The sequence below is a fragment of the Mustelus asterias genome, chromosome 5 (assembly GCF_964213995.1).
Source record: "Mustelus asterias chromosome 5, sMusAst1.hap1.1, whole genome shotgun sequence".
Taxonomy (NCBI): domain Eukaryota; kingdom Metazoa; phylum Chordata; class Chondrichthyes; order Carcharhiniformes; family Triakidae; genus Mustelus; species Mustelus asterias.
Window position 1 is genome coordinate 136,648,831 of NC_135805.1, and position 15,152 is coordinate 136,663,982.

Genomic DNA, 15,152 nt, shown 5'->3' on the forward strand with positions numbered 1-15,152 from the left:
TAAGCCTACTTGCAACACTGATAAATAAACTGGATATATGTTTGAAAAGAAAAGATTTGTGGGGCTATGAGGAAAGGGCAGGAGAGTGAAATGATTCAGATAGCTTTTGAAAAGAGTCTGCATGAGTACGGTGAGCAGTGTCACCGTCCTGTGCTGTATCATTCTACACTCGAGATATATGATTTGATTCACAGAACAAGCGATGGGCATAAATTCAAGTTCTTTGCTTATGCATATGAGGTGCAACACTCAGTGTATAAAGCTTTACAGAGCTGTTTATCAGCTGTGACTAGAACATACCAAATTTACAAAACTAGAATTCCAATCCTTTATCTGTCTCTCCTCCCCTATGTCATTGTCTGTTTAGTTTAGTTTATTTATCAATATCACAAGTAGGCATTAACACTGCAATGATGTTACTGTGAAAATCCCCACACTCTGGTGCTTGTTCGGGTACACTGAGGGAGAATTTAGCATGGCCAATACACCTAACCAGCACGTCTTTCAGACTGTGGGAGGAAACCGGAGCACCCGGAGGAAACCCACGGGGAGAACGTGCACACTCTGCACAGACAGTGACCCAAGCCAGGAATCGAACCCAGGTCCCTGGCGCTGTGAGGCAGCAGCGCTAACCACTGCGCCACCGAAGAACTGTCTCGGAGCTGAGATTGGAAGTTTGCAAGAAGTATTAATCGAAAACCAACACTGCGGATGCTGGAAATTTGAAACAAAAAAATAGCAAGTGCTGGAAATACTGAGCATGCCTGGCAGCAGGGGTGGTGAGAAAGAAGAGTCACGGTTTCAGGTTGTTAACCTTTTATCGGAACTAATGTTGTATCCTGTTGAAGCCAAAGGCTCTCCAGAAGGTCATTTATGTGTCTGTTTGCTACATACGTATCAGGTGCCCTCACTCAGTGAGGCTGGAAAATCCTGCCCTTTGTGAAGGGTAGCTCTGGTATGATTCACTCAGTGATGAAATTGCTGGGCCTCTGACGGAAACCTTTGTCGCTTCTTTGGACATGGGTGAGGTCCCTGAGGATTGGAGGATAGCGAATGTGGTCCCGTTGTTTAAGAAGGGTAGCAGGGATAACCCAGGAAATTATAGGCCGGTGAGCTTGACGTCCGTGGTAGTGAAGTTGTTGGCGAGGATTCTTAGAGACAGGATGTATGTGCATTTAGAACGGGACAATCTCATTAGTGACAGACAGCATGGTTTTGTAAGAGGGAGGTCGTGCCTTACAAATTTGGTGGAGTTTTTGAGGAAGAGACAAAAACGGTTGATGAAGGAAGGGCCGTGGATGTCGTCTATATGGATTTCAGTAAGGCATTTGACAAAGTCCCACATGGCAGGTTGGTTAAGAAGGTTAAGGCTCATGGGATACAAGGAGAAGTGGCTAGATGGGTGGAGAACTGGCTTGGCCATAGGAGACAGAGGGTAGTGGTCGAAGGGTCTTTTTCCGGCTGGAGGTCTGTGACCAGTGGTGTTCCGCAGGGCTCTGTACTGGGGCCTCTGCTATTTGTGATATATATAAATGATTTGGAAGAAGGTGTAACTGGTGTAATCAGCAAGTTTGCGGATGACACGAAGATGGCTGGACTTGCGGATAGCGAAGAGCATTGTCGGGCAATACAGCAGGATATAGATAGGCTGGAAAATTGGGCGGAGAGGTGGCAGATGGAGTTTAATCCGGATAAATGCAAAGTGATGCATTTTGGAAGAAATAATGTAGGGAGGAGTTATACAATAAATGGCAGAGTCATCAGGAGTATAGAAACACAGAGGGACCTAGGTGTGCAAGTCCACAAATCCTTGAAGGTGGCAACACAGGTGGAGAAGGTGGTGAAGAAGGCATATGGTATGCTTGCCTTTATAGGACGGGGTATAGAGTATAAAAGCTGGAGTCTGATGATGCAGCTGTATAGAACGCTGGTTAGGCCACATTTGGAGTACTGCGTCCAGTTCTGGTCGCCGCACTACCAGAAGGACGTGGAGGCGTTAGAGAGAGTGCAGAGAAGGTTTACCAGGATGTTGCCTGGTATGGAGGATCTTAGCTATGAGGAGAGATTGGGTAAACTGGGGTTGTTCTCCCTGGAAAGACGGAGAATGAGGGGAGATCTAATAGAGGTGTACAAGATTATGAAGGGTATAGATAGGGTGAACAGTGGGAAGCTTTTTCCCAGGTCGGAGGTGACGATCACGAGGGGTCACGGGCTCAAGGTGAGAGGGGCGAAGTATAACTCAGATATTAGAGGGATGTTTTTTACAGAGGGTGGTGGGGGCCTGGAATGCGCTGCCAAGTAGGGTGGTGGAGGCAGGCACGCTGACATCGTTTAAGACTTACCTGGATAGTCACATGAGCAGCCTGGGAATGGAGGGATACAAACGATTGGTCTAGTTGGACCAAGGAGCGGCACAGGCTTGGAGGGCCGAAGGGCCTGTTTCCTGTGCTGTACTGTTCTTTGTTGTCTTTGTTTGTCTGGGAGTTTGATGCCACTTTCTGAAGTTTGAGGTTTCCGCCACACCCACCTGGGATACGATCAGCCTCACCTTCTTGAGCTTCAGGTTTTTATAGTGTGAAGTATATCCCAAATGGGATTTGTGTGAATCTTATTAATGAACCAAATGAAACGATGTAGTTATTTAGTAATGAAATTGTGACATGCTTTGTGAGTAATTTGCAGCATGCCGCTGCATGGGAATCACTGTTTACGTAACATTCAACACTGAAATTAGTCCTTGTTTTAAAATGCACTGCTTAAGATTCAAAGACTTTGCACACTGTGACTAACACTGTTTCTGTAGACCTTTTTACAGATGACTGCTTGCCGCATTATTCACTCGCAATCTCTCGAGAGAAAAAAAAAGCCTGAATCTTAGGCCGTCTGAACAAAACAAATATAAAGGGCAGCTGTTATCTTCCTCCTTGCATGACATCTGTGCGGATGTGACACCGATGGAGCTAGCTCCTTCGTGAGATGCATCCTCTCTTTAATCTGATTTATTGTAACCCACCTTGGTTCACACGTTTGCCAACTGCTATCATGTTTGCAGCATACACTGGTGAAGTAGCATGTTGTACAGAAAGAAAATGCTGTTTTACAAAGAAATAAGAGCTATATAACCGAGATAGTGTGTTTTTTTTTGCCGGGGTGAAAACAGGCTTTCGAAGAAAAGCTAGGAGATTGCACCAAGAAACTGGAGGAAATGTGCGACTTGTTGATGGTGACTGAAAGTAAAATAATTGACTGTGACAGTGGGATGTCCATTACTGACGATGGCTTAGCTGACTTACAACAGCATCAGGTGGAACACCAGGTTAGTGATACAGTGCGGGGTGCGTGCTTTAATGATTAGCAAGATGTAAGTGGTGTAAATTGTGTAACTAAACATTTAACCCACCCTCATTACTGGCCATGTTCCCAGGTCCATTGGACACAATGGCTGGTATTTTACTTTGTCCGCCTGGGGGTCATAAGATCCCACCCGAGGCCCCACAGAGAATGCCGTTCTGTGAGCCTCACCTGCCCTGATTCTGGGGCAGGCAAGGCAGTAGAATTTTGGCCAATGAGCCCAGAATTTCAAACACACGGGCGTTGGTTATCATCATAGGTGATGGCCCAGTGGTATTATCACTAGACTCTTAATCCACAAACTCAGCTAATGTTCTGGGAACCCTGGTTCGGATCCCACCACGGCAGATGATGCAATTTGAATTCAATTTAAAAAAATCTGGAATTAAGCATCTACTGATGACCATGAAACCATTGTCGGAAAACCCCATCTGGTTCACTAATGTCCTTTAAGGAAGGAAATCTGTTGTCCTTACCCGGTCTGGCCTACATGTGACTCCAGAGCCACAGCAAACTGCCCTTGGACAACAAGGGATGGGCAATAAATGCCGGCCAGCCAGCGACACCCATGTCCCACAAATGAATAAAAAAACAACCCATCATTAATGATGGCTTTAATAACCATCCGTCAACTGAATCCTCCTTCAGCTGTGCTTCTCATATCGATGCGACAATTACTTTATAATATGTAAATTTAGAGGTGTGTGGGCTGTGTGTCGGAGGTGGTCCCTTCTGCAGGGGCCAGCTGCATCCTAATGCATGCTGGATGGATAACACAGTAAGAAGTTTAACAACACCAGGTTAAAGTCCAACAGGTTTATTTGGTAGCAAAAGCCACACAAGCTTTCGAAGCTCTTAGCCCCTTCTTCAGGTGAGTGGGAATTCTGTTCACAAACAGAGCTTATAAAGACACAGACTCAATTTACATGAATAATGGTTGGAATGCGAATACCTACAACTAATCAAGTCTTTAAGAAACGAAACAATGTGAGTGGAGAGAACATCAAGACAGGCTAAAAAGATGTGTATTGTCTCCAGACAAGACAGCCAGTGAAACTCTGCAGGTCCACGCAACTGTGGGAGTTACAAATAGTGTGACATGAACCCAATATCCCGGTTGAGGCCGTCCTCGTGTGTGCGGAACAGCAGCTGGCCCTCTGCACTCACCAGTACTTGCCTGTGGCTCCATGCCAACATCCACACCCCGGTAACTGGATCGATTCTCAGGCCAGACCAGGTGAGGGTGGAGTGCAGGCTGGTGTCCCCATGTGAGGGTGATCGCCAATCATCCATTTTCAGCGCACAAAACAAACATGCTGCTTTGATGGATGTAACGGTATTCCCTTCCTGGTACTGAAAGCATCACGGCACAGCTGTGTGGACAGCGGTAATGTTCATCGTCACGGGCGTAGCAGGTACTACCCATCATCCACTGCAGTTGCGCACATCATTGGACATCTTGACTTGTCCCACAGGAAACAGATGCACAAAAGTTTTCCTTGTGTTCACCCCTTACCAACTCCATCGCACTCATCCTATTGTATCCCAAAATAAGAAAAATGCAATCCTTTAATATTCACCCACATACGGCAATATATTGTTGGTGAGTCAGAAAAAGAAGAAACTCCATAAAGCTTCTTGGAAGGTACGAGCTCTCTTACAAGATACAGTTGGGTCAGTGGGATAGTTCCCCGGCTTTCTTCATCATTTTTCTGTTGATGGCCCACAAATTACTACAAAAATAGAATTTGGTTTCATTAAAGTTTATTTATTAGCAGGGCAAGTAGGCTTACATTAACACTGCAGTGAAGTTACTGTGGAAATCCCCTAATCGTAGCACTCCAGCACCTGTTCGGGTACACTGAGGGAGAATTTAGCACGGCCAATGCACCCAACCAGCACGTCCTTCAGACTGTGAGAGGAAACCGAAGCACCCGGAGGAAACCCACGCAGACATGGGGAGAACGTGCAGACTCTGCACAGACAGTGACCCAAGCCGGGAATTGACCCCAGCTCCCTGGTGCTGTGAGGTGCTAATTATGTTACCGTGCCGCTCGGAGGGTGCTGTCTAAGGATTTTTGGTGAATTGCTGCAATGCATCTTGTAGATAGTACACACTGCTGCTACTGAGCATCGGTGTTGGAGGGATTGAATGTTTGTGGATGTGGTGCCAATCAAGTGGGCTGCTTTGTCCTGGATGGTGTTGAGCTTCTTGAGTGTAGTTGGAGCTGCACCGATCCAGGTAAGTGGGGAGTATTCCATCACACTCCCGACTTGTGCCTTGTAGATGGTGGACAGGCTTTAGGGAGTCAGGAGGTGAGTTACTCGCCGCAGTATTTCTAGCCTCTGCCCTGCTCTTGTAGACTCTGTGTTCAAGTCCTTTTTTTATTTAACAGATCATTATCATTGGAAAAGACTAAAAGGGGGATTGTGCTGAGTGATTTTTATCATCAGGTTTTTATTGAAACGATCTTGACGATCACTTGTTCTAACGTGTATCTTACTCCCGTGTGTTTCAGGCCTTGCAAAGGGAAATCCAGGCGAATTCAGCCACTTTAGCAAAGGTGATGAGTGCAACTGAAGAGTTCCTGCAGAGGAACGGGGACAAACTGCAGCCGGAAGAAAGGGTCGCCATGGAGAAGAAGCTGAATGACGCCAAGGCAAAGCTCAGTGTGCTAAGTGAGCAGGTGGATTCCAACCTCAAGGATCTAGACAATGCTGTAACAACTGCTGTCAAACAGGAGACTGAGAAGGTACGAATTATTCCTTCCCTCCATCTGACAGTGATTAAATTGTCCTTGTGGCGATCTCTGGTTGTAGAATGTAGAGTTATAGATGATAGAAACATAGAAGATGGGAGCAGGAGGAGGCCATTTGGCCTTCAAGCCTGCTCCGCCATTCATTACGATCATGGCTGATCGTCCAACTCAATAAAATCCTGCTTTCTCCCCATAAGCTTTGATCCCATTCGCCCCAAGTGCTATATCCAGCCGCCTCTTGAATGCATTCAATGTTTTGGCATCAACTACTTCCTGTGGTAATGAATTCCACAGGCTCACCACTCTTTGGGTGAAGAAATGTCTCTTCATCTCCGTTCTAAATGGTCTACCCTGAATCCTCAGACTGTGACCCCTGGTTCTGGACACCCCCACCATCAGGAACATCCTCCCTGTGTCTACCCTGTCTAGTCCTGTTAGAATTTTATAAGTCTCTATGAAATCCCACCTCATTCATCTGAACTCCAGTGAAAACAATCCTAACCTAGTCAATCTCTCCTCATACATCAGTCCCGCCATCCCCGGAATCAGCCTGGGAAACCTTCGCTGCACTCCCTCGAGAGCAAGAACATCCTTCCTCAGAAAAGGAGACCAAAACTGCACACAATACTCTAGGTGCGGCCTTACCAAGGTCCTGTATCTGATGCTTGTATTTTTTTTAAATGTAGTTAAATATATAACCAGGGTTTAGAGGCCTGCGTTACGAGGGGAGCTTGGAAAGTATAATTATTCCCCTTGGAACACAGAAGGTTAAGCTTTTAAGTTAAAGTTTATTTATTAGTAGGCTTACATTAACACTGCAATGAAGTCACTGTGAAAATCCCCTAGTCGCCACTCTCTGGCGCCTGTTCGGGTGCACTGAGGGAGAATTTAGCATGGCCGATGCACCTAACCAGCACGCCTTTCAGACTGTGGGAGGAAACAGGACCATCTGGAGGAAACCCACGCAGACACGGGGAGAACGTGCAGACTCCGCGCCAGGAATCGAACCCGGGTCCCTGGCACCGTGCCATCGTGACCAAGGAGAGGTTTTCAAGATAATGCGAGGTTTCAAGGAAACAGCTGAAGCAAAAGTACTTCCTCTGTCCAGTGAGTCAATAATCCAAAGGTCACAGATTTAAAATCATGGGTAAAAGATCCAAAGAGAAGGAGGGAAGAAAGGGAGTTGTTGGGATCTGGAACACCATCTGAAAATGTGGTGGAAGCTGATTCCATAAATAATAATAAAAGGGAGTTGGACAGATACTTCATGAGGAACTTGGCAGAGTTATGGACAAAGGGTGGGTGTGTTATATTTAGCGTGACAGCAGTTTCATGAGAGAACACCAGCAATGGCATTACAAGCCAAAAGATCTCCTCTTGTCCCATAAGTGTCTGTGATTCCAAATACAAGAGTGCATCCTCACTGATTTAATGTGCCATGATGTTTTAAAAGCATAATTTCAATGTATTGAACATATTTCCCTTCAGTAATATCTAATGTACTGAAATGTCGTGTTTAATGTAATGCAAAGCAGAATGGAAAATCAGATGTAGAGCACTGGTCTTGTAAACCAGGGGTTGTGTGCTCAGTTCTCGCTGGGTTAATAGTTTTGGGTGGCACAGTGGCACTGCTGCCTCACAGCACCAGGGACCAGGGTTCAATTCTGGCCTGGGGTCACTGTCTGTGTGGAGTTTGCACATTCTGCCCGTGTCTGCATGCGTTTCCTCCGGGTGTTCCGGTTTCCTCCCACAGTCCAAAGACGTGCAGGTTAGGTGCATTGGCCATGCTAACTTGCCCCTTACTGTCAGGGGAACTAACAGGGTAAGTACATGGAGTTATGGGGGAATAGGGCCTGGGTGGAATTGGTGCAGGCTCAATGAGCTGAATTACAGAATACTACAGTGCAGAAGAGGCCCATCGGCCCATCGAGTCTGCACCGACACCTGACAGGCCCTGAGCTGCCCACCTAATCCCAATCTCCTTCTGCACTGTAGGGATTCTATGAGTCTATAAGATCAATTGTATTTTGGGTCAGTGCTTATACTGTTCAGACCTTCTAAGTGAAATTTCTTGCTCTCTGGTACACAACAAACCTTTTAATCAAGGTGTTGTGAACATATCTTAGTTGCTATAAAATCTAATGCTCCGATATCTTAAACCCTGGAAATATCATAGAATCTCTACAGTGCAGAAGAAGGCCATTTGGCCCATCAGGTCTGCACCGACAACAATCCCACGCAGGTCCTATCCCCGTAATCCCACATATTTACCCCACTAATCCCTCTAACCTACACATCTTTGGACACTAAGGGGAAATTCAGCATGGCCAATCCACCTAACCAGCACAATTTTTGGACTGTGGAAGGAAACTGGAGCTCGCGGAGGAAACCCATGCAGACACGGGGAGAACGTGCAAACTCTACACAAACAGTGACCCAAACTGGGAATCGAATCAAGATCATTGGAGCTGTGAGGCAGCAGTGCTAACCACTGCGCCACTGTGCCGTTTATAAAGAACATGGGAGCAGAGTAGGCATTTAGCCCCTCAAGCCTGTTAAGTTTGATCATAGCCGCTCTGTATTTTAGCTCCATATACTCACCTTGCTTCTGTAACCCTTCATATCCATACCTAGCAAGATCTGTTGGACTCAGTTTTGAAATGTTCAGTTGATCTTGCATCCACCTCCCAAGCGCAGGTGGTTTCAATAGCTTTTGGGTGACGACTGTTCCAGATTTCCGCTGCCCTTGCTGTGAAAAAATGTATAAAGGAGCTGTACTTTATCCTTGAACTAATTATTTTCATGAAAGCAGCAAAAATGCGAGGGGGCAACTTTGCATAGTCCGGGTACTGATATGAGTTTGTGCTTTTTAAACAGAGCTTTATGGTGGTTGGCACAGTTCCATCCATCCTCAGTACATTGATGGTCAGTGCTGAATGAATAAATATCGCATTACAATTCACAGACGATGTGTACCATGTTATCTTGGGAATGTTTTTTCTCTGTGGAGCCTGCATGGGATTCTCCGTCAGTGCACCATAAACCACAAAATCAAGATCGATTAGTTGCTTGTCTAAACTCCAAGATAAGATTAATTTAGGTTCAGATCACTCAGAACGGATCCACTTTTTAACGTGTCTGTAAAGCATTGATACTTTATGAAGTCATTGAGGGAATAAATGTTTGGCTTTAATGTTGCAAGGTTAACCCACACTTAATGAGGTTTAATCAGGGATAAAATTTTGCTTTGTGTCTGAACCTGCCAAACTTGTGTCAGCTGTGACAGAGCTAAGTTCTGGAATGAGTTTTACCTGGTTGTAGCCAAAAAAATTGTTGAGATCAGCTTTTTGTTTCTGGCATGTAAGGCTTGACTGTTAGTGACTTGCTCAGCCATCACCTGCGTACAGCATTTTAATTTTATTTATCATAGTCATAAGTAGGCTTACATTAACACTGCAATGAAGTTACTGTGAAAGTCCCCTCGTCATCACACTCTGGCGCCTGTTCGGGGACACTGAGGGAGAATTTAGCATGGTCAATGCACCCTACCCACAAGTCTTTCGGACTGTAGGAGGAAAGCGGAGCACCCGGAGGAAACCCATGCAGACACGGGGAGAACTTGCAGACTCTACACAGACAGTGACCCAAGCCGGGAATCGAACCTGGGTCCCTGGTGCTGTGAGGCAGCAGTGTTAACCACTGTGCGGCTACAGCCATGTGGTATTTAGAAGGAAATTCCACAACATTGACCCCTGAAGGGACAGTAATACAGGTTGAGGGACAGTGCGTCACTTGCACTGAAGTCTAATTTGGCACGAGAAAATCCAATCTATTTTTTGAGCAGTTTTTTTATAAATTTCTGAAAATGCTTCTTGCGGTTTTGTTTTCCAGGCTGCAGCAGTCGAACAACTGAAGGAAAATGAGAATAAAATCCAAGGACTCTTGGGTTGGTTGTCCAGTATTGGACAGCCAACTATTGAACAGGACCGAAGAGAGAGCCTGCAGCAGAATGGCAACACTATCTTTGTGGATGGACTGAAGAGACTGGAGAATGAGGATACAGTCAATGGAAACCTACCTCGTGACTTGAGTGAGACCAAAGGAGATGAAACGATGGAGTCAACAACTGATGGGGATTTGAATGATCAATACCAAAAAGCCAAGGTGTGGAATGAAGCTATTTTGAATCTTTGGAAGTTAATGATATGCAATGTGAGGCATTTTTGTTCCAGCATTGAATGTAAAGGTGGTGTTAAATTAATTACAGCGAAAGTAAACAATGGAGGATTGTCCATTTTCAATGCAAGTGGGCAGGATTTTACGACCTCGCTTGTCCCGAATCCGTAAAATCTCGCCCACGGTCAACGGACCTTTCCACGGTCCGCCCCTCGCCCCATTCCCGTGGCGGATGGGATGGTAAAATTCCGGCCTGTATGCCTAAGGCAGTTGACATATGAATCTTCACGATAACATTGTGTCACTGTCAACATTGGTTCAGTGAGTACTATTCATGCCTCGGATTCAGAAGGTTGGGGTGGGTTCAAGTCCTAAGGTTATCATAGAATCCCTACAGTACAGAATAGGTCATTCGGCCCATTGAGTCTGCACTGACTCTCTGACAGTGCATTTTACCCAGGCCCTATCCCCATAATCCCACAAATTTACCATGGCTAATTCATCTAACCCACATATCTTGGGACACTAAGGGGCAGGTTAACATGGCCAATCTACCTATTGTTGCACGGTTGGAGATAACATCTCCCGGATGAGATGGGGGATTCAAGAACTAGGGGTCATAGTTTGAGGATAAGGCGTAAACCTTTTAGGATTGAGGTGAGGAGAAATGTCTTCACGCAGAGGGTGGTGAATGTGTGGAATTTGCTACCACAGAAAGTAGCCAAAACGTGTGATTTCGAGAAGAAATTAGATATAGCTCTTGGGGCTAAAGGGAGATGGGGGGATCAGGATATTGAATTTGATGATCAGCCATGATCATAATGAATGGCAGAGCAGGCTCGAAGGGCCGAATGGCCTACTCCTGCTTCTAGTTTCTATGTTTCTATGAGATGTTAAAACCAAGACTCCCTCTGCCCCTTCCGGATCTCTCGGCCACTTTTTTGGACGATGAACCGGAGAACTTTTTCTGGTATCTTGGCCAACATTCACCTCCCCTCCAACGTGACTGAAACACGGATCTTGCTATTTGTGGCAATGCGCTGTGTGGGAAATGACTGCCGTGTTTCCTATATTTAATAGTAATTACACTTCAAGAAGTCCTCCATCAGCTTCGGGGATGTTGGACGTCCAAAGGATGTGAAAGGTGCTATATAAATGAAAACCAATTGTTCTTTGCGCCACCCTACCTAATGCAAGAACAGTGGCTAGCACTGATGCCTCTCAGCGCCAGGGACCCGGGTTCGATTCCCGGCTTGGGTCACTGTCTGTGTGGAGTTTGCACATTCTCCCCGTGTCTGCGTGGGTTTCCTCCGGGTGCTCCGGTTTCCTCCCACAGTCCAAAGATGTGCGGGTCAGGTGGATTGGCCATGCTAAATTGTCCAAAGAGGTTACAGGACACCCAGCAGGGACTGGACAGGGGTAAAATGTTCTTTTGGAGAGTTGGTATAGACCTGATGAGCCAAATGGCCTCCTTCTGTAACGTATGGTTAATGATTTGATATAAATTCTTTCTGATGTGAAAAAAAACTGTGTGTGTCCTCAGTGACTGTTCCTGACATGCTTGTGTTGAAAACAGATTCACCACCAACAAGTTATGTCACAACAGCAGTCCTACATTATATCGACGCAATCAGTCCAGGACTTCCTGAAGAAGCAAGGCCCCAGTATCTCAGCAGAGGAACGAGAGAAATTGGAGCAGGACCTGAATGAGTTGAAGGTTCAGTACGAGAGAACACTGGCCCAGTCAGAAACCCGACTGAAACTGGTGCAGACGGTACAGGATGAGCTGCAGAAGTTTTCCACCGATTACAGCGAATTTGAAAACTGGCTGCACCAGTCCGAGCTACAGCTGGACGACCTCCAGTCGGGTGCCGCGGATGTCAAGACCTTTGCCGGCAAGCTGCAACGGCAGAAGAGCTTTTCTGAGGACGTCATCTCTCACAAAGGTGACTTGAGGTACATCACCATCTCAGGGCAAAGAGTACTTGACGCTGCTAAATCCTGCGGTAAACTGGAACAGGACAAAGACGCAAAGCCTTGCATTGACACGTCTGCAACCTGTGCCCAGGTACAGAGGCAACTGGAGGTGGCCAGCGACTGCTATAAATTGCTGCACTCTAAGGTAAGGCAACTTCATACTGACCAATGTTCTTCTACTCTTTGAGCTGTTTCCTCCTGTAGGTATGTGCGTGACACAGCCACTGGGTGATGATCAGTCACATGGGATAGGGAGAAGTCACCAGATGGCAAATTGCTAACTCACCATGTATTACAGTCATTTTATGCAGTGTTTATCCAGCAATGGGTGAAGCGTGGGGTAAAGAGGAGAGGCGATAGCCTCGTGATATTATCACTAGATTATTAATCCAGAAACTCAGCTAATGTTTTGGGAACCCGAGTTCAAATCCCGCCACGGCAGATGGTGGAATTTGAATTCAATAAAATAAATAACTGGAATTGAGAATCTACTGATGACCATGAAACCATTGTCGGAAAAACCCATCTCATTCACTAATGTGGAATAGGGAAGGAAATCTGCCGTCCTTACCTGGTCTGGCCTACATGTGACTTCAGAGCCACAGCAATGTGGTTGACTATCTACTGCCCCCCAAGAACAACTAGGGATGGGCAATAAATGCTGGCCAGCCAGCGACGCCCATAGCCTACGAATGAATAAAAAACTCAATGTTTGCAAAACACATGCATGTCACGTTCATTTATCTGTTACCTGTCTCGATGGACTGTTGCTGTCGATGGAGGATACTGTATTGGTGAAGGTTAAATGTGATCGCAGAGGTCAGGTCTGCCTCATTCTGTTTTTTGGCCAGTGCTAGCTTCATTTCCATTGGTGAGGGAGAAGGATGTTGTGTCGGTAACTCTAACATTTATCAGCCCCACAGATTATCTCAATTTCGAGAGTTATATCAAGTGTGACATCACAACACAGCTGAGGCTGCCGTCTGTTCACTTGTGTAAGTGGGGATTTAAATGGCTTTAAGATTGATTTGTCAAGCGAATGAGTCACTACACAGAGACTGAAAGGTAGATTAATTCTTGACACACAAGCCTTGCGTCATACTCGTGTTTAAACATTGGCCTCCCTTGGGTGAGGCCCGTAAAATCCTGCCCGAGGTAAACGGAGAATTCCGTTCTGTGAGCCACGCCTGTCCCGATTCCGGGGCAGGCGTGCGATAAAATTCCCACCATTGCCTGCATTGCACTGAATAGTGGAGATAAATTCCTCATTACCCAGTCAGAGTAGGATTGTGTTCATATTTTGAGTTTAACTGAACACCTGTCCCTCACTTTCAGACTGTAACCAATTTACTAAATCTTATTTAACCAGGAAGCAAGATCAACGTTCCGTATTTTGTTTGAAAAACCTGTCAGTTACAGAAATGTGACGGCAATCTGTTTCCCAAGATAGTTTTACAAGACGGACTGAGATAACGATAGTTAACTACTAATCGCTTTTAGATGTCAGTCTCGGCTCAATGGGTAGCACTCTCACCTGTTCAGACAGAGCTCAATCCCCACTTCAGAGACCACATAATGCATACAGACACTCTAGTGTTGCACTTGTTGTCTGTGAGATATTCTATACAGACATTTCGACCAGTTTATTACACGTTTACCCAGGTGCCTTTACTTTATGAGACAGACAAAGGACTCTGGTTCAAACCTAGCTTTATTAAAAACACTCATGGATTAAAGAAGCAATTCTTACACAGTAGATTAACTTTCCCCAAACTGGGCTCGTTGTCTGGGAAACAGGTATTACCCGATCTGGTGAAATCGATTGGGCTGTTGGCTTCAATTCACTGAGCTCACAGTGACAGGTAATCTCAGGGTCCCCTTAGCATGAAGGTGGATCTCGCACGACCTCTTGCATCATCCCAGGTCACAGTAGGTTTGCTGGAGTTTGTCTTGAATATGGCTATTTTACCCTTCTCCTCCCTTCCAACTTGCCCTGGTTTTTGGCCAATGGGGTGACAGGGCAGAGGGTCACAACACGCAATGAGGTGAGGCCAGGTCATCCTAGTTTACCCTATTTCAGGGAGTCTGATTGAAACTAGGGAATACACAGATATCATCATATCTTCTGGCTGAATACCTCCTGATGGGTTTCAGGTTACAACGACTATTCCATTGTAAAGTTTGAATCTCTCTATTCAAAATGTAAGAGGACTGGGTTCTGGTTTCGGGTCATGATGACTTCCCTATTGTTAAGGTGAAGTACTCCTGTTCGATATGTGAGACAGTTCTGGTCTGTGTCCCTGTTGGCTTTTGACCTGTGGTAACCTCATGGAAACAGTTTTTAGCCGTACTATAAAATGTCCAGTTTTATGTTGGGCCTAGTTTCTCAGGCTGTGTCCACTTGACCACACACTGTCGGAGGTGCCTTTCTTCAGATAAGAGTTAAACTGAAAAGGCTCAATCTGCCAATCTGTACACAGTTCCACGCTGGCCTTCAGCGTGTTTGGGTGGGGGCTTGCTGTGCGCAAATTGAATGCTGTGTTTCCCAACATTACGACATTGATTGCTCGTCAAAGGGACTTCACTGGTTGTAAAGCACGTTGGCATGTTACAAAGTTGTGAAAGGGATTATGTAAACACAAGCTTCTCTTTCTTTCACTTGCAACCTAAGTGCGGAACAGTGTAGCAGGATATCTGAGGCCACTAGATGGCATTGCCTTATATAGTAACATGATTGTCATCCATATTTGCTGTTTGTGGTGCAGTGACAAGTTTTACATCAAAGATTGAAGGTGAATATGGAACCTGACTTTCTCCATAAATATATCAGAGTTGATTGCGGAGTTGAGAGGATTAGTTTATGAGGAGAGATGAGTAGACTGGGACTAT

At 45.7% G+C, this 15,152-nt stretch overlaps 1 protein-coding gene across 14 annotated transcripts in view; it reads left to right on the forward strand.

Annotated features, from left to right (window-relative positions):
• dst (dystonin) overlaps positions 1-15,152 on the forward strand; it is a 653,330-nt gene that overhangs the window by 392,958 nt on the left and 245,220 nt on the right. For all 14 annotated transcript variants that reach the window (XM_078213315.1, XM_078213329.1, XM_078213327.1 and 11 more), the window contains 4 exons: positions 3,161-3,316; positions 5,871-6,104; positions 10,002-10,274; positions 11,863-12,408. In XM_078213315.1, the coding sequence (XP_078069441.1) occupies positions 3,161-3,316; positions 5,871-6,104; positions 10,002-10,274; positions 11,863-12,408 (1,209 nt within the window). The remainder of the gene's footprint in view (positions 1-3,160; positions 3,317-5,870; positions 6,105-10,001; positions 10,275-11,862; positions 12,409-15,152) is intronic.